This window comes from Python bivittatus, unplaced genomic scaffold (genome assembly GCF_059951505.1).
Source record: "Python bivittatus isolate LINGU-HERP-01145 unplaced genomic scaffold, Pbiv_v1 ctg000020_np1212, whole genome shotgun sequence".
NCBI lineage: Eukaryota > Metazoa > Chordata > Lepidosauria > Squamata > Pythonidae > Python > Python bivittatus.
Genome location: NW_028277030.1, coordinates 16,242,934 through 16,262,883, shown reverse-complemented (window position 1 = coordinate 16,262,883; position 19,950 = coordinate 16,242,934). Strand labels below are relative to the sequence as shown.

Below are 19,950 nucleotides of genomic sequence, written 5' to 3'. Positions count from 1 at the left end.
ATCATTTTGTGAAAATGGCAATGTTGTGCTCTCAATGGAATAGTGGAGGGTAGTGGTAAGGGTGTCGGACTAGGACTAGGGAAACCCAGGTTCAATCCATCCTCAACCATGGAAATTCACTAGATAACTTTGGGTAAGTCTTTCTCTTCCAGCCTACCCCAATTCACAGGGGTAAATGTTATGGGGTAAAATAAAGAGAGCTACCTACATGAGTCACCTTGTATTCATAGAAAGAAATTGGAGTATAAATCTTAAAAATTTAAAATAAAATTCTTCTGCTCAGTGCAGGAATCCAGATTAAAGCATGATAGATGGTTGTCAATTGATCAACTAATATTTCCTTGAGTGGTGGAGGGGGAGAGAGGGGAAGAGAAATTTGCAACCAGAGTTCAACTCTTCTAGAAGGTCCCCAAAGGAATTGTGGGGACTTCCTAGCTATTCTCTTATAAGCCAGCCAAAAATAGTGTCTGTCTGAAATGAAGCAGAAAATCACATCCACAACCCCCCACCACACACACACACACAAAGGTGCACAGTATCAATTTAAGGCTAAACTTATTTTTTCTACATTAAAAAAAAAATGTTTATTCCATGCAAGATTGGTTTATTTAGCCATAGGCCTCAATGCTATACAGAGAGGAAGTGATGCTGTAGCAATTACCTCATTATTTCATTTTTACCTTTTTACACAGGCAGCAGAGTATAAGAATTGTATGTCACCCTCACCAGAGTTAGAAAGAGGATGGAAGTGAGGCAGCCCTTAGAAGGCAGGGGGATCGCAACAGGAACTATCAAGCCACTACACTAAATAAGGAATCAGGAGCAAGGTGTGATGATCCAGAGGTCTTTTGGAAAAGGAAATTTGAGATCTCCACCTTTCCACTTCATGGGTTCTGCCATGCTGCTATACCACGCCTGGGCAAATATTTTTGGCATCTTCAGATGCCGTTTCCATTTAATGCATTAATTTTAATACACTAACTAAGAATTTACTATGCACCAAAAATCACCGGCCTGAGATGGCCATAATGATAAGGACTAGCCACTTCTTTGGCCATCTGAAACACCTTCATTGGTTTGGGGACTTTAGCAGACTCTTTTGCTCCTGCTTTGCTCAGTTTGTATATTTGTAAATAAAACACGTATGCGCCGTTCTTAGTGTGTGCCCCTAGATTTTTCATGGCTGGCAAAGGTGGGAGATGTTTTATCTCAGCCAAGTGTTATTCAACCCTTTCCTCTCACTGTAGTAATCTAAGGGATGTCAAGACAGAGAGGCTACATTTAGGTCTTTAGTGATAAAGGAGATTTTTTAACCAAGCTTTCTCATTTGTATCTATAGATCGTTTACTATAAACCATGTTAGAAGTGTCAGATGGGCTGACATCAGCAAAGCTCTTTCAGGATTGCAACTGGGGTTGATAGTTATTTAGGAAAACATTTCCATATCTGTTTTAAATCCACCTCTATTCAGGACAGTGCTTTATAACCCTTTTAGCATTGTATTAAAGTTAAAAATAATGAAATGCCTTGCTGAATCAGGATACCCTCGAGCAGTAAAGCAAGATGGTTTCACACCAGGTCCTTGAATCACAGTTCTAAAAAAGGACTAAAAAAGAGGAGCAAAACAAAAACCCCACCCCCACCAGCACTGGCAAAGCAGGCCACAGCAGATAAATAGAGAGCAAACCTCATCCCATTTTAGCACTGAAGATGTTACCTAGCCAGGTGATGAAACGTCTGCAAGAAAAGAACCAAGCTCAGAGAACCCCAAGGACTCCACAGTTCAACCCTGAGCTACACACATTCACCTCTATTAGTTCTAAAAAAAGATTGAATTTCCAGCATCATCTGGTACTTTCGAACTCTCTAAGTATTTCCTTTCCTAATGTAGAAAATATTTTGACAATAGCATATAGATTTGTCTTACACTGCAATCCTAAATATGGTACTGTACCTACAGAGAAGGCTCCAGTGAACATAGTGAACTTTACATCTTAGTAAATGCATAGATTTGTGCTATTAGAGGCACACTACCAGGAGGCAAGTGGTCTCCTCTGATAAAGTATTAAGTTTCCAGAAGAAGTTAGCCATGTTAGTCTTTTGCAGAAAAAAAAATGATTTGATTGTACTATGATTGAAGCTATTGTGGCTTGCCAGTCACTTCATTAAATTATGGTGCTGACATAAGAACAGCCAAGGGTCATGAAGGAGAGAAGAAAAGAGGTAGACTGGGGAAGAAACCCTTGAAAGGACTACCCTTTTAAGCAACCAATAAAAATTCTTGGCTCTCATTTCGTATTTAAAAATGAGCTTTCTTTTCTTGCTGTTAGTTTTTGCTGTCACACCCACCCACTCCAGATAACTGTTCTCATACTCTACCACCTGTGTGTAGACTGAACTATTCTAAAAAATCTCATGTCCTAGCCTGGAATTTCAATTGGGGATCCATTCATTCTGGATGATTAGACTATCAAAGAAAGGCCAACCAGCGGAGAAGTCCGTTAAAGTCAAATATCTGTTAAATCTGGATTTACATAATTGATGTCATTTGCATCATTTGCATAATGATATAATTAACATCTTGTGTCATTTGCATCTATTTACCTCATTTGCCTCACACAAATGATGTGAATTGACACAATGTAAAAATGTCAATTATGTCATTACAGAAGTAATGCAAATTTATGCAAATGATATTAAAATGTCAAGTACTTCATTATGCAAATGACATATATTTATTTGTTGCTTACTTAGCTGTTAGATTTATATTCCACCTTTCGTACAGGAGCTCAAGGCAGGATACAGAGCCTCTCATCCCCTATCTTTCCCCACCACCTGTGTGGCAGGTTGGGTTGAGAAGTACTGATGCAAATGATGCAAAAATGTCAATGACATCATTATGCAAATGAAACCAATTACATTGGTTTTTTCAGTTGTCTGAACTACTTCAGAAACAACTGACTTTGTTCTTTGGAAAAGAAGTCCGAAGTACAATTCTGTCCATTGAATCTGAAGTCTGCTGAATAAAGTTCCTGAGAATTGAGGTCTTACTCTATGTAAGCCACCGTGAAGTCTATAGTAGAAAGCAAGATCTGAGGTCTTTTCCCACTTGCACCTGGCAATGCCTTTTTCTGCCTTGTGTCCCCAGCCAGGAGTGAATAGGGTGAAGTCATCCTTAGTGGGTTTTGTTTTTGTTTTATCTGTTCAATCGTGTCCGGTTTTCAGAGACTGCCTGGACAAGTCCCTGCAGTTTTCTTGGCAAGGATTTTCAGAAGTGATTTCCCATGGCCTCCTTCCTAGGGCTACCCTGATATTAACGTAGCGTTTCTCCCTTAAGCCAACTATCAGAGAGCATCCTCAAGGGATATAAAATCTGTTACACCGCTCCACTTGCCAAAGTCAGGTGAGTAGGGACTGGGATCCCAGTGACACTTCTGGATCTGAGCTCCAACAGCGCAGGAAGGAGAGTAGAGACCTGTAACTCATTCCTCCCACAGTGCTGCCATTGAAACTTGGTGTCCCCTCCAACCAGTAACACGCAGAAGGGGGAGACCGGCCAAGCTGGAGGAATCAACCAACCACATCATTTGTCACATGCTGCACGTGCAGAATCGGAAGAGCACCATTTGGCAGTGAGCTGGAAGAAACACAGCCGAGGGACTGGGAAGGAGAAACAGCAGATTCCATGTGGGTTGAGCTTTCTGAGGACTCAAAGATGGATAGACCGCAGGGGGGAAAGGCAGATAGATGGAGCAGAAAATAGGTGCCTAACTGTAACTGTAACTAAACAAAGAATGAACACTTCCATGTATTATTTTCTCTATTTCCTATCACCTCCCCAGTTGGAGGCTGGCTCCAGATCAATATTGCAGTGGTGTAAAAATTCAGCTGCTCTTCAGACCATTAATTGGACGATCTGAGGCAGCAATCTGAAGAACAGTACTCTCAGAGGCCACAAACGATTTTAGTTTATTATTACTATTACTACATCATTACTGCCTTCATTGGGAGATGGTGAGCAGCCTATAGTCCCAGAGTGTCTTGAGCTTTGTAGAATATGACCAGATAAAAAGGAGAGAGGCACCTGGATCAATCAGCCTAAGCAAGAGCAACTCAGATCTAATTCCTGCAGGATAACATCCAGAGACTTGTTGCCAACCTGCATGTGGACCCAAGCAAGACCCTTTACCATCCAGAGCAGAAGTCCTTTGGGCAGATTCCACTGCGCTTCTCCCCCCCCCCTCCGCCCTCCCAGCGTGGATCAGGTGTTCAGCCCTGCTAGAAAGAACCAATCTCCTCCTTCACTTTTCCCAGTCTGGAGATCAGCTGTCTGGGCTGGGAGAGGAGGCAAGGGACGAGAAAGAGAGAGCTTCGAACCCACTAGATCTCCAGTTCTGGGTATCAGCTGATTCACCAGCTCAAAAAAGTGTCATGTGGGAGAATCCAGCTGGACAGAGACAGACTTTCCCACTGCCCAAAAGAGGCTGGCCCAGGGAGGGGGGCAGTGAGCAAGTGGGCATGTCAGCATCAGCCTAAAGTGGCTAAGAGATACCCTAGTGTCACCTAACAGTACCACTGACAGAATTATCAGTAAAGGACTTCAAATTATACCCATGTTAAAACTGGCATAGATGGTTGGCTGTTTAAGGAGGAAAAAATCTAATACTGGAACAGTTAAGGACAACTCAACACTGCTTCAGACATGCAGTAAGCTGGGGCCAAATAGGGCAGCACCATGGGGATGCAGGAGAAGAAAAAAAAGGTTGCTGGTTTGTTTGCTCTGTGGTTTTATGCAGGTGGGGAAGAATCCAAAGAGAGGTTGATTTTTTTTTCTTTTTTTCTTTTTCCTTTTATTGTAATATTATAAATCTTGATACATTGTATTACTGTATTTCAATGCAGATTTCAATGCAGCAATGTCGATATGATTAAAATTATTAATATTCTGTTATTTAAAAAGCTTAAAGTATTGAAAAGAAAAAGAAAAAAATAAAAATTCTATCAGCATTAATTGCCATTCAGGAGGTCAGTATTACAAGCATAGGATTATTTAACTTTTCATCTAAAGCTGAATATAAGATTTAAAAAAAGAACTATTGCAATTCACATCGAAGTGTTAGTTATATAATAATTATTAAATAATTATAATAAGTACTAACAATAATGTTAAAAACTATTAATCTCTGTCTCCCCCCCTTTTAAACATTCAGGCTACCTTAAAAGCCAGACTGTAGGTGGTTATATTTATCATGCTGCATGATGTGTGATATATGGGGAGCATTCTTGCTTAAATTTAGTTAAACATCTTTTGCTATGTATACTGTTAGTTTTGCCATCGCTGTGTATTCGAGGTTGATTTTTTTTCATGTGGTAGCATTCTGACTTTGGAATACTCTCCCTAAGGAAGTCTGTTGGTCCTGATGCTCCTATATATTCCGTATCTGCTAGAACTTTTAGAAAAATCACTTGAGGCTCTTAAACCAGTAATTTAAGGAATTTTGTGAAATTTATATTAATTATTTACAGAACCTTTGAAATAACAAACTTGAATGTCCAGACAGATCTTAAAATGAAGTTGCAACAACCAAAATTTTTGTTCTTTTGTATATTTGACATCTTAGAACACCTTTAATAAAGTTTAGTTGCAATCACCTTGTTGCCAGAGATGAAATCCAGGAGTTGCACTCACAAGATCAGGGCTTGTTTTATTGTTTCTACATCTAGACCTGAAATCATATCATGACTTTAGACAGCTCTTGTCAAGAATGCATATATTCTATATCTCCAGTATTTTGAATTTTTCACATCAATATATGTTATAGGTAAAGGATAGGTCAGATATTATAAAATAGCAGAAGGACTATACAGCATTCATTGGTAAATAGCAAAATGGCATATCAGACCAAATGAAGTGTAATAAATGACCTTAGCTAGGATGCTATTAAAAAAACACTTAGTAGGGAGAAAACTCCATTGAACAGAATGGACCATATTGCTGAGTAAATACATATACATCGTATTCTTTGACATTCTAGGCATTGTACTGAAATTCTAGGAATACTACTCATTTGCAGTTCAAGACTGAGATGGGTAGAAAGTATTAGGTACCTTCTCTAGGCATCATTGCACAAGGTGATAAAGCATTCTATGGGTCGGGTCAGGCAATTTGCAGAGTTCATAGGATTTCATTAGCTAAACTTTCCATCCTCTATATTATCCTGAATTCCTGATGCAGAAGCTTCTGACACTGATTGGTTGACTGGTGGAGTAGTTTAGTAGCTAGGGTATTCTATAACTGGTTGGAATTATAGCTTTATTCAGGAGCAGCCTTAGACTAGGAGAATTTGGCACCGTAGGAGGGAATGGGACAGGGAGGTCCTCAGCAAGGAGGACAGAGAAAGCGGCTCCTGAATGAACGGCTGCGTCAAGAAAATAAGCACTGAGGAAGAAGGCCAAGGAGAAGAAAAGAAAGCCAAACTCAGGAGAAGTGCATTACTTCAGAAGCTATTCATGTGTATGTGTCTAAGTGGATTATACATCAGCTCACTTCACCAATCCAATAGGTTATTTGTAGCTCAAATGATGCATAAAATGATTATTTGGAGACCAAGAGGGGTTTTAATCCCCAACAGCTAGGAATACAGTGAAATATCCTCCCCTGTTTGACCATAACACATACATAACACATATATATTAAGTCTCTATGGCCATATAGACTCTGAAAACATATATTGTTTTGATGTTCCTGTAACTGTCATGGTTTTTTCCCCAGAGAATGCTGGGAAATGGAGTTTGGGGAGGGGGTGATGGGGTTTTGTCCAAAATCTTTCTTTACGAAATTTCCAGATTTCTCTGATGGCAGGGGAGGGAGAACGACTAGTAAAAAGGCCCTAACCCAGCTTTCCCATGTTCAATGTGTTGGGGCCTCAGTTAGATTTCCACATTAGAGTCCCAAGATCTGATCCAGCAGTGAATGATATGGCCTTGTTTGCACTTCAGTTTGCTTTCAATATGCAGCCTTTACATCTCTGATGAATGCAAGCAAGAGGAGGCATGTCTGTAGCAAAATCTTTTTAAAACATCTGGTTTGAAAGATTAGTTTCTCCAACGAGAAACATCCTGTCTGAGATGGATCTGATGGCAGGGATCCAGTGATCAATGAAACAAAATAAATGCAGTTTATTGCAAGAGGCCTGGAATCAGGCATCTGGGGAAATGTTTGGGTTACAAATGCTTAAGAAGCAAGCCCCTTTTATAGTTTAAAGACCTAATTTCTGCCATAGAAAATGGGGATGGCGAGAAGAGAAGGGAGACATTTTGAAACATCATCTGTGTAGATGTTCCCTAACTTTTCTCTTCTCAGTTCTTCAGGATCAATAAACTAGCATGTTTTAAAGGACATCATAGATTTTGTAAGGAAATAGAAAATAAAATGTACACTACATTCCCTAAACCTGATGCTCTCCATATGTGTTGGACTATATTTTTCATCATCCAGTGGCTGAGCTAGAGACACCACCCCATATAATTCGAAGACAACAAATGGGAAAAGGTTCTGCTACGCCATATGTTCTCCTGACTATTTATAAATCTACTGTTCCTTTTACAACTCAGAGAGGGATGTTTAGTATGTCTGCCTTTTTTCACAATACAGTGATGTAGAGGTGACTGCAAGAAGTTTGCCCAGATGACAGGAACGGTATGTTGAAGAAAGAGGGGTCAAAAGATACTCCAAATTTTTCAGATCATGGACACATCTACAAGGGTATCACCTTAGAGACCTGACTGTGTTTCACATGCTCTGTTCATATCTATCCTTTTTATTTTCTCCTTTTCTCCCCACACTACTATCTGTATCTCTTTTGCCAGTGATCTTGCACATATAGAAATTAAACTGGCAGATGGAATGCCAGAGTTATTCAGCTCTTTCAGGTAAGTGGAAGAGGATTCAAGGGATTTCTTTCTTTCTTTTCTCCTTCACAGGGAAGCCTAGAGGGAATCATTGACACCTCAAAGCTTTAGCCACCAAGAAAAGAAGCCTAGTGTGATCCAGGAGTCACCTTCTTCAGGGCAAAGAAAACATGTTCTTGACATACCTCCTTGGACATCCAACCATTCTTTTACCTACTGTGCTGGGAAGCTTTCTTTTCTTTTACTGCCTTCTTCCTCCCCTGTTACTGCTCAAATGGCAACAAGATCATGCAGGTCTCTCCTGTTGCACTGGGCTTCCACCCCATCATCTCCAGCCAAAGGTCAGGATACCTGCCTGATAGTCCAGCATGGCTGAAATCAGCTTCACTGCTTTCCTCCATCCCTATATGCAGCCGCAGCAGCCACAGGATTGCTACTTGGCTGGTTGCGAGGCCTTTTGCAGAAGCCAGATTAAGGAAAAGGCTAAACTACAGCCAAGTCTTCTCCATGACAAGCTTGTTCTTTAAACACTTAGAGGAGCATTCAGTCATGTGATGCCCCTACTTGTAGGCTGAAGAATGACTCCAGAGACAGAGCAGTCATTAGGCTAAGACAAAGAGTCCAGTCTTAACTTGGTGCATCCTCTTTTCCTGTATTCTGAATTAATTATTTATACACACACCGTTTCTTTCTGCTTTTTTTTTAAAGAGGCAACACTAGTGCTCTTGTGCTTTGCTGCCTGAGGCATGATAGTCCATCTGTTGAAAAAAAGGAGGGCTCTTACACCTTTTAAGAAGAGAAAATTTGGGTTGATCACATGGCAAATTGAATCTGTTGACCTTTCTGCTAAGAAACCAAAGAGGAACACTAATCAGGAGCTACAACAGAGATGTACAATCATTCTGGGATAGTACGGAGGGGGAGCTGGACTGACCTTAATGGAACCTTTCAAGGGCTGTACGAATAGATACCCACCCTTTCACGCACATTCTCATGATTCCGTCATTTCTCAGTAAACTAACGCAGGCAAGATTGATGGTAACAGCAATCTAGATTAACAGGCAGAAAATGAAGGGCCCCTTCCTTCAGTGATTCTACAGGATGAGGTCCAGATGACAAAATTGAAATTGAACATCCTGTCAGCTTCTTCTGATGTCCTTTTGCCTGGTATTCTACAGCACCTATAGCTCACCTTCAAAACATTTATCCAGCTATATTCCAACACTCAACTCCAGCACTATGGGGAATTTAGGAAAATGACACCAGAGTCTGAGAGAATATTTAAAATGAGAAAGGCTCCCCAGGCTGTCTGATTCATCAGGTGGACTGAATCATCAGGTGGAACAAGGAAACAATGGTACGGTGCTGGGACCTGTGGCAGACTTGGATTTGCCAACAACATGATCCGTCCTGCATCATCACCTTCATCAAAGCCTGCTGCTGTAGAAACCTGCATCCCATCCTCAGCATAAGTTAACATTTACTTGCCACTCTGATCTGCTCCTGTTCATGGATTATCCTATTTATCTCAAGCAGCACAATGTCTTGCAGTGGCTGCATCTCAGGAAAAACATTTCTCAACTGCAGCTTCTTTACATACACCTGAGCGGGAGTAGGTTGGATCTTGGATTGGTCCTTCACTCTCAAGGCAGACTGCTGCCCTCTCAGTTCCACAGAAGAGGCCATTCATAGGTGAGAAGGGTTTATGAAAGACTCAGAAGAATCTTCTGCCTCTTTCCATAAAAAAGGAAAGGATCTTCTGACCTAGAGTTTAGGTCACTCATAAACCTTGAGATGGAGAGACCACAGCATACGGAAGGTCCCAGGTTTAATCCTAAACATGTGCCATTTATAAGGTAATTGAAGATGTTGAGAAAAGCCTTTAACACCAAGCCTGGACAGTGGCTGTCAGTCACAGTGGAATCAGGGATGGGGTCTCCATGCATTGATGAACTCCAGCTACCATTAACTGGAGCCATCACCACCAATGATAAAAGTGACAGTGGTTGGCAAGAAAGCCAAGTGGCTATACTCCAAACATTTTGGTCTGCAGCTCCCATAGTCCTCTGCTATTTGCCATGGTGGCTGAGGCTGATGGGAGTCCAAGTCCAAAACCTCTAGAGACACTTGAATGTTGCCTCCTCAGGCCTTTATTCATAACAGCTCAGACCAGGAACATTTTTAAAGAAAACATTTATTTACACTTTTCAGCAAGTACAAAGTATTATACACAGTCTGGATCAACCTAAACTTTCCTTAGTATTTATTTTAATTATCAGTATAATTATTATTAGTATTATGAAACATAAGGCGCTTTCTCTATAATGGGTTTGGGGCAATGGGCATCGTAGCATGCCAAGGGTGCTTTTTAAACCAATCTTCCTTCATTCCTTCCTCTCTCTCTTTTTCTCATCCCCCTCAACCACCCCATTCCACATAACTGTTCATTTCCTGCCAGACAGAGAGGTTGGGACAAAACTGAAGGCTGGGTTTCCTTGAAAGGGGAGCCCTTATTACCATGGCAAATAAATTACTGACAGCGCTAACTTTGCCTGGGGGACAGCTGGGGGTGGGCTGCTTTTTCACTGCAGAGGGTTTGTCCTTAAGATAATAAATATATATTTTCTTTTGCAGAGTAATTTCCAGGGGGTAGGATAGACAGATGATTGACCATCCAAGATAAGAGCCAGCCATGGCCAAAAAGTGCCCCCCCACACACACACACATGGGCACTCACACATACATACTTCTCTTTTCTTAGTCCACGTAAGTGTTTGTTCTGGTTTCCATATAAATAACCAAGGTCCAGTCTTTCTCTCCCCCTCCCCCCATATTAACAGTGCTCGGCATCTTGGTGCATAAATAAATTAAATTATTAACATTTCTTACAAATAATAATAATAATAACAATAATAATAATAATAATTTTTAAAAAGGTGACTCTCTATTCCTTCTTAGTTTTCCCCGAATGGACCGTAAGCAACAGGGGTAGCAGGCGAGGCCGGGGCACCTCAGGAATCCTGGGGCAGAAACACGACTTCGCAGGGGCATCCGGCCAGGCCTTCCCCCAAATGTGACCTACCCTCCCCAACAAACCCTGCTGGAGAAAGGGAAGAGGGCTGTCCCCGGCTTTCCGGCCTAAAGTCTCCTCCCCACCCGCGGCTAAGGTCCGGCTCGCGTTCGATTGCCAAGTTCCTCGACTGAGGAAAGTCGGGCGAAAGCAGCGGTCTCGGCTTCCTTCCTCCACCAACCTTGGAGAAGTTCGCTCTGGCTGTCGGGGAAGTCTGGGGCTGGGAGGAGCGCAGGGGCCAGGCTCCGTCCAAGCCGCTGGAGCTGGAGGGCGGGGGCGGAGGCCCCGGGCCGAGAGAAGCGCCCTTCGCCCGCGAGCCTTGCAGCCGCGCGGGGGACACGGACGGCTCCGCCCAGGTCCGCGGCCAGCAGGGCAGCGAGACGGTGTGTGAGGCGGGGCATCGCTCGTCGCCTCCCCCTTCCTCGAGGCGACCCTGCTCACACCTTCCGCTGCGGTTCGGGCCGTGCAGGGAGGGGCGGAGGACGGGCCTGCCTGCCTCTCCTCCCGAGGCCCACCCGCCCGGACGACCATCTTTACACCAAGGAAGTGACGGGGGGGATCTTGGAGCCTTCGTCTTCCCAGGGCTGGAGGTTCTGGAGCGCGAAGAGCGAGGAGTTGTGGAGACAGAGCGGGTCGGGCTGGATCGAGTCGTTCAGCGACTTCTGGAAGGCGTCGTGCTGAAGTTGCAGCATCAGTCGGCTCGCCTGTTGCCGCTCGGCTTCCCGCTCCTCCGCCGTCTGCCTCCTGCGGGCGCCAAGCACAGAAATCAGGCTCCGACCCCGGCGGCCCGCCGCCCTCCGGCCCGCGCCCTCCGGCCGGCCCCCCCGCCAGCTTGCGCCCCGTCTCCCCCGCCCGCGCCCAGCAGATCGAAGGGTCCAGCCAGCGGCGCGGCTGATACGAAAGGAGGAGGGGTCTCAGAAAGCTACGCGGGGGTCGTGTCGAAATGGCAGAGGGGGAAGCTAGCCGGGGGAGAGGAAAACCCCTCCGCAAGCCGGGGACGCGGCATTTTTACTGCGAGAGTGTTACCAGCCGTCCCCAAGGCGCGGGGAGAAAAGGCCACCGAGGCGGGCGGGAGCGGGTGGGCGACTCTTCGTTGGGTCAATGGGACGGGCTCCCAGAGAAGGGGGTATAACGGCAGGGGCGCCCGTAGTAAATCCACCAGGAGCTCCGCCTGGTGGTGGTGGGGATGGCTGGATCGTTTTCGCACGATTCGCACCAGGCAGCCCGGATTTATCTTTCCTGCCAATCCGGCCTATGTGAGAGGTTACAGTTCAGGACGAGGTTGATTAAACCGTGGCTGAGTTAACCATAGAGAAACTGGCCAGGAATGGTCTGTTGGCTTCGACTGAAATTGTATCAGCCCAGCCCGGAGGGTTAGTTTATGAATCAGCGTGTCGTGCGAAAGCAGGCCATTGAATAAACCAAGCTGGACGACCAAATGAAGTCTAATAAATCCAGGTTCAGTTAGCCATTCTGTGCGAAAGCCGTTTTTCCTTTTCGAAATAGTGGGCGCTTCATCCCGGGCCAATAAAACTGGAAAAGTGACCAAGGCCTCTCCGCTGCAGGGGCAACTCGAGGGACGCAAAAGTCGCGGCTGCTGAGACATACCCGCTTTTCTCCCCACTTCCCCAAAGGCCGGTAAAGGCGAAATCGACACGGTCGTTCGCCACCGCCCTTTTTCAGCTTTCGACCCTCCCTCCGATGCTATCTTTTCCTCCCACCTAACCCGAAAAAAGATTTAGAAATCAAACCTAACACCCTTCTTTCAATAATAATAATAATAATAATAATAATAATAATATCTTAATAATAATAATCAGCAGAGAGTTTGGATTCCCCAGATTTCTGTGCGTCGGAAGCGCCCCCCTTTCCCAGAGAACTTCCCAGGGAAATTCTGGGTGGGACGGGAAACAGAGGCAGAGCGCCCCCAGGCAAATCGCGTAGGGTTTTTAAGTAGTAGGATCTGATCAGGGGATTGTGTGGGAGAGAGAATGAGATGAAGGCAATTCCTTTCTCCGGTCCCTTTTTAATTTGATCACGTTTTAATTGTCGGTCGTGCGGCGCGGCGCATAAGCACTAAAAGGGCAGGGTGCGCGCTCACACACACACACACACACACATGCGAAAATGGAAACACAAACATACTTTTCGAATCAAACGTTAAAAGCCTCCTGTCCCTGAGAAGCTGCGACAGGCTGTGCTGTCACTGATGGGAAGCACTCAGGCCGGCTCTAAGGAACCCAGAAGCCCCGTCCCGGAGCAAAACAACGAAGGCTGGAGCTGCACACACCGTGTGCGCGTAGACATAGAAGAAAGATGCCGAAAAGTGGCTTCTCCAACCAGGTATTTGCCAAGCCACCCCCTCCCCCACCCCCGGGCCCAAATTTCGTGGGAACGCTGCTGCTGCATCGTATTCGCCTGTGTTTCTCCACAGGGCTCAGAAAGGCGAAAAAAATAACTTCTCCGCCATCTGAGACAAACAAGCGATTGGGATCAGGGCCGCGCAAGGCGATGGAGTACATTTACATTCATCCTCTTTGCTGGGCCTGCAAACGCGAAGTGAGGCGCAGTTGCTGTTGGCGCTGGGCAAAGTGGAGCGGGCATAGAGCAGCTTCGGGGGCTCCCTTGCGACCCAGAGCCCCTGGGAGCGCCAGTCCCCGCCCGCTTTCACGAGGTTTTTAGCCTCCTCCCCACTGCTCCGCCAGTCTGGCCGAATTCGGCCAAAAAACTCCCTTGCGTGCATCTGCAAAAAAAAATAATCGGGGGGTAAATAAATCTTCCGAGGTAGACCAGAAGCTGGTCCTGTGAGGCAGGCGGGGGCGCGGACCCATCTCAACCGATGGCAGCCCTCCTCGAAGACCGACTCCCGAAGCTGGGCCAGAATTAAGCAAGGGCTCCGTAGAAGACCATGAAGTCGAAAAGTAGAACCGCCGAAAATGGAGAGAGGCAAACTGGTTTTCGAGAGACTTGGCGTTTTCTTTCGATTTTCGATCAAGCCAGCAAGCGACCGACGATTTTTCCCGCAACTTTCTGAAACCCGAACAGAGGCTTGCAAAGACGGTTGATCGACCATGAGAATTGTCACTGACGAATGATGTGGGACACAAACGGGATGTCTCTTCTCCCCTATTTCTAAACGGTGATAAACGAGTGCTTGTAATTCTCCACTGGCTGGTAATGTCACTAGGGCCCTGATTGCTAACGCCCATTTTTCGGGTCGAGTTCCGACGGGGATTGGAGGACAGTTCGCGTGATTTGCAGCTCCTTTCTTTCCCGCCACGGCCTTCCATTTTCTTTGTGCGCCGTGCGTCTTTTCCGAGCGAAGGGCCCCTTTCTTGGAGCCACAGATGCACGCACAGAACACCGTTTTCTTCTGAGACTACAGCCTGCCAATTACTTGAGCCGAACTAAGGTGGGGGTCCCTCTCCTCGGATTCTGTAAGTTAGTGAGACCGACGTGTATGTAATCACGCACGCATTCTGATTAGACGGCCTTATAAATCGAATAAAAAGTATACATACATACACGCACACTACACACACGCACACATAAGAGAATATCCTGCTCCAAGGACAAGCTGCTACATATGAACAGCCACCAACCCCACTTCCCAGGTGGGAGTACTGATGATGTTCCCTAGTCTGGCAACGTAACGTCTGCACGAAGAAAAGCAAGTTCAGAACGCAAACAATCCAATATACACGCAGAGCAGGTGGAGGAAAGGGCAAACTCAAAAATCGAGCAAAGGTGAAGAAAAACTCCGGAAACGGAAGGCTAAAGCCGGAGGGAGGATTTTGAGAGCTCGGCCAGCGGGTTCTGAGGGGAAACGCCACCGGGGCAGCCCTGGCCAAACGTCAGTGGCTCAGATTCCGCCTGGCCTCCTGGACTTTGCCAGATATTGGGCCTGGAACCAGGATGGCTTAACCAAAAACAGGCATCGAAGCAAAGGCATAACGAGGCGCAAGTACATTGCAAATAGCATTAGCAGAGCATAACAGGACTAGCATTTACTTTATTAGTAAACGAAATACTAGCATAGGAGGGCAGTAATAATATTGTATTATTAGTTAATATATTACATAAAATTATATAACAACAACAGCAGCAATACTATAATAACATTCGCCCGTTTTATCCTTCGTTGGCTTCTAGAATGTTCCTTCACCCGAGATTTCGGCCGAAGTGTGGAGCGAGGATTTTCCCCAGCTGTTATTTCCAGGGCAGCCTGTTTCCCTGAAGATCCCACAGTACCAAAAAACCGACAGCGCCTTTGCAGCGGGACCTGGAGACTCCGCAGCAGATACCTCAAAAAGGCCGCGGCGAGGGGGATCCAGCCCACTCCCACTCCCTGCAGGCTGGACATCTTGGCTCTGGAGAAAACACTCTGGAAATCCGAGCCCTCGGAGTCAGCCGCCATGAAATCCGCGGGCTTCGCCTGGGATCTGACTTGCAGGAACCTCGGGAAAAGGCACTCGGGAAAACTCCCTTCCAGGCCCCACACCCTCCAGCCGAGAAACTACACTGCCCATTCTCCCCAGTCTTCATGGGTCTGGGGAAGTTGCAGGCTCTGAGTCGCTGGGCGTCGGGCGGCAGATACATTTAATTTAATTGACGATGATGATGATGATGATGGTGCAGGGAATTGATCATTCGGGAATTGGCAATGCTGGGTCCGGCAGGGACCAGGGTGCCTCCCCTCCTTTGCCTTTGGAGAAAACGGGTGGAAGAAACGGCGGGCAGACAGGAGCGCGGCTCGTCTCCGCCACGCGCTTCATTCGCGCAGCTTCTCTGGGTCTCCGATTCACTTTCGCTGGAGCCCGAGACCGCGGAGAAGGGCCGAGTGAGCTGGAGCAGGCAGAAGGGAATCCAGGGTCGCCACCTGGGCAGACCCTTCGAGCTGCTCCCGGCTTGGCAGCGGGGCCAGCCACCTCCTTTTCCCGCCTCTCACGGGCCTACTGAGCCCGGCCTCCCAGCGCCCCCGCGGTAGCCAGGCCTTCGGGCCCAGTAAAAGGGACAACGGTAGCCCCGCTCTCCCTAAGATTCAGGAGCGGCCCTCTAAGTGTTGCGGAAGGTCACTTCTCAACCGAGAGCCGAAGTGGGGCCGTCGCTAGGCTCGCCGGCTCTTCGCAGGGGAGCCTCGCGATCTCCGAACGGGGGATTTATTAGCACTGATGGTTAGCCGGCCTCGACACGGCGCGCTCAGCCGCAGCAGCTCCGGACCTCGCCGCCGCCTCTGCCCCATTTGCCAAGTTTGGTTGGCTGTAACGCTGGACAGCCTTCCTACGGAGTGTGAAACTTTATGGGCCAGATTCAGTAACCGCGTTGAGCCTCGCGTGTGAACTCCCTCTGATTCTTCCTCCTTTACCTTTCCTTCCTGAGACCCTCCGAGGCCTTGAAAAGCCAACACTAACTCAGAGGCGTCACTTCCTCCCCCCCAGAATGAACTCCACGAACGTACGAAGAGTGCTCGGATGGCCTCTGTTCTAAGCCGGTTTGCTCGGGCATCGACCTGGGTTTGATTACCTCCTTACCCCAGAAGTGCTGGGGCTGAGGGCGACCTGGTACTACTTCCCCTGCGCTTGAGGGCCGTTTATCGACAGTAGCCGCTTCCTTTGCTCCCTCAGCCGGGAAAGGCAAACGGGCTTTCGCCGCCCAGCATTCCCTCGGCATCTTCATTTGGGCACACAGAGGGGCGAATTTGCATCTGGGCCTTCAAACGCTCGCGCCATTTTCGGCTCGGCCTCGGCGTGGTTACAGAAGCCTCTTTCCGCGGCCCTTTTCTTTCTAAAAGCGCTGCCTCACTAACACCCCACCCCTTGGGTATTCGGGGCACCCGGCTTGAGGGTGCCCGAAGAGACTTTTTCTGTGACTCGCGGGACGCGGCGCGCTGAGCCATGGTTTCTGTGGACATGGTTTATACTGAAGATCTCATGATTGCTTGGGACCGTAGCCTCTAACCCCAAGCGCCCAAACCGGTCGATGTTTAGCGGCCTGAGCGAAGCCGGGTACTCGGGCGGGCGGCCCTCTGCTCTGCGCCTGCCAGGGAGGAGGAGGAGGAGGAGGAGGAGGAGGAGGAGGAGGAGGGGGCAAATACCGGCTCCCAAGGGGGTTGGCGAGAGCCCCTGGATCAGGCCTGAAGAGTGCAGAATGGGCGCCGGATCCCCCTTGTTTCGCTCCTACGCAGCCGCCCTTCCAGGACTGCGAAGGGAGCGAAAGAACGAGGAGGGCCGAGAAGGCCCAGCCCGCCTCTTCTGCTCAGCGCCCCGCAGGCAGACCCCAGACCCAGCCGCGCATCCGCGGGACTCACCGCCACTTGGTCCTGCGGTTCTGAAACCAGGTCTTGACTTGGGCGTCGGTCATCTTGAGCGACTTCGCGAGCGCCGCCCTCTCGGCCGAGGCCAGGTACTTTTGCCGGTGGAAACGCTTTTCCAGCTCGCAGATCTGCACCCGCGAGAAGGAGGTGCGCGGCTTCTTGCGCTTGGGCGGAGTGCGGTTCTGGTAGGGGTGCCCGATCCTCCGCGTCACCGTGAAGGGCGTGAGCGCCGCCGCCGCTGCGACAGAAAGCGGGAGCGAGTCAGCCAGGAAGCGGAGCGCCGGTGGGCGCCGGGCGGGGGGCCCGAGAGTGGCGCCGGCCCAACCGGGCCGCTAAAAGCTGCAGCCGCCGGGGCAGGGAGGGGCGGCAGGGGCGCTCGCCGCTCTCTCTTCTCTCCCGCCCTCAGAGGTGGCCAGCGAGGGACTCTGGCGCGGGATGGACTCGGGGAGCGATCCGGAGCAGCCTTTCGGAAAGCCCGGCGAGCTGCAGCGCCCGCGGCCGAGGCGCTGGGCTGGGCGCTGGATGCGTGGTGGCAGGTGACAGTCCTCCCCCGCCCTCACCGGCACCATGTGCTCGGGCGCTGGGCGGGGGGCGAAAGGGATGGCTTGTCCCGCCCCTCGTGTCAGCCCTGCTGGTGGTGCCGTAGGGAGGGGAGCGAAGCAATTCAGGATCGATTAAAGACCCACAGTATGGAAGAGGGCAGAAGGGGTGTCTAATCCTGGAGGCTGTGCTGCAGGAGAACCGTGGTAACATGAAAACAAAAAGAAATCCGTTTTTGAAAAAAAGGACAGAGGGTCTCTAGCTCAAAGGGCAAAGCGAAGCGTCGGCCTTCGGCACTCTCGAACCAAAAAATGACGAGGGGCCACCTTGAAAGGGAAAAGTTCTGCTCACCGGCCTTCAAAAGGTGGGGGGTGGGGTGGGGAAGGCCACCTAATCGCGTTTAGTCTGCTCGGTTTTTGTTTTGTTTCCTTTCGTTTATTTTTTGGTGTCGCACACCTCAGAATATAAAGTACTGTACATTGCAGAGGGAAGAAAACAATTGGTGCTGCAGCGAAAAATCAACCCAGTAATTCTAAACGTCTCTGCAAATCTGTCCCAGCTACCATACATATTTCTTATGAATAATAAAAAATAATAAGCAACCATTTCAAGTATTTAGGGATTTCCCGTATATTTTCTTCTTTAAAAAAATGCATACTAGGAAAGTTACTGATAGTAACTTTTAGGCACCCGCTGAAATATTTCCCCCTTTTACCCACAAATATAAATCACGTTGAAGTGGCCCAGCACACCCAGAACCTGTGGTTTGTTTAGCCGCTTTGCAGGGTGAAGCTAACCTTACCTATTTAACCCCCTGCTTTCCTCATCCTGATCGTCTTAATCCTGTTTTCAGTGGAAGAACTTAAATCTTTATAAATTTCTTTCTCGTCCTCTTCCATCTCTAGTACTAATGCTGTAATCAGATTAGACACAGCCATTTACTCGCCTTCCTTTGCACTTCCATACTGCAATTTAAATTAACCGGCCTGAGAAAATAATCTCGAGGATTTCTTATCCTGAGAAGAGCAGATTTAAGATTTCCTCCCTTGATCGTCATTGTTTAGGGGGAGAGGAAAAGAAAGATCATTCGATCTTTGGAAGGACTCAAGACAACCCGTTGGATTCCTGTTGTCGTCCTGAAACAGGACCACCCAAACAGATACTGTACCAAGGTTTCACGCCCAGATCTGCTAAACCACGGAAAAGAAAAGAACAGAAAAGCCGGCCGACCGGCAGCTTGGTCGGTCTTCCTAGCAGCACACGCCTATATTGTTCCGGCTTTTTAACAGCCGTCCGCTCTTTTCCCCCCTCGAGAAACAGGGTGCTGAGGCTGAGCCAATTTTTCACACACACCCGCACGGCTCCTCCGCGCAGGAGACCCAGCCTCACCGGCCGACCCTCTCCAGGAGAGCGCTCGCCAGCCCGGCCGCCGCCGCCGCCGCTGCTTACCTGTGAATCTGTCCTTGACGAACCGCCTGCTGCTCTCCATCCAAGGGAAGTTGAGGCTGCCAAGGCTGGGTACAGCTGGCATGGCTGGAATGGCACTAGAAATTGGAGGTGGCACTGCCCCAGGGATGGGTCTGTGCGCTGGCACCCGGATCACGCCAGATGGAGCCAAGCTGAGATTCACACTGTAAGATCCAGAGTCTTCGAAGGGAGCCCCGATGCCAGCAAAGGCGCCGGGGAGGGAAGGGTACGGGGCGCTGCTTCTGCTGCTCACGGGGCTGCCCAGGTAATTGGTGCCGCCGTCTGATCCTCGGGGGGCGGGCTGGGAAGGGGTCTCCTGATCAGAACTATTTAAAATCTGATCAATCCCGAAGCTGATGGGTTCGTGTTGATGCGGTGTCTGCGTGTTCGTTGGCTGATCCATCCTTGGTGAATAGAAATATTGGCTCAATCGGGGGGAGAGGGGAGGAAAAAAAAAACCCCGGCAAGATTTCCCCTATAAAAACGCTCCCTTCCTTTTTACAGTAGATCCATGTAAGGTCCTGGTTTGTATAGATGTCACACTGAAACTTTGCCAAGAGTGGTCCAGCCCGACAGGCTCTGTGTCATCTTTTTTGAACCAAACCTTGAGTTTCTGCTTCTAATTTCTCTCCGACAGCTGCCATTGGCC

The 19,950-nt window shown here is 48.0% G+C and overlaps 1 protein-coding gene across 1 annotated transcript; it reads right to left on the bottom strand.

Annotated features, from left to right (window-relative positions):
• Positions 1-11,442: 11,442 nt before the first annotated feature.
• Positions 11,443-19,704, bottom strand: TLX3 (T cell leukemia homeobox 3). The gene is made up of 3 exons (XM_007428907.4): positions 19,284-19,704; positions 17,289-17,532; positions 11,443-11,725 (listed from the first exon to the last, which is right to left on the bottom strand). Exons 1-3 carry the CDS (start codon positions 19,702-19,704, stop codon positions 11,515-11,517), a joined length of 876 nt encoding a protein of 291 aa, XP_007428969.2. The 3' UTR covers positions 11,443-11,514.
• Between the last annotated feature and the right edge of the window lie 246 nt (positions 19,705-19,950).

Bases quoted from the DNA above. Each gene is read 5' to 3' on its own strand.
- TLX3 (XM_007428907.4), bottom strand. From the start codon at position 19,704: ATGGATCAGCCAACGAACACGCAGACACCGCATCAACACGAACCCATC. The intron at 17,533-19,283 runs GTAAGCAGCGGC...TTTCTGTCGCAG, and splicing joins CGTCAAGGACAGATTCACAG to CGGCGGCGGCGCTCACGCCC. The intron at 11,726-17,288 runs GTGAGTCCCGCG...TGGCGCCCGCAG, and splicing joins AACCGCAGGACCAAGTGGCG to GAGGCAGACGGCGGAGGAGC.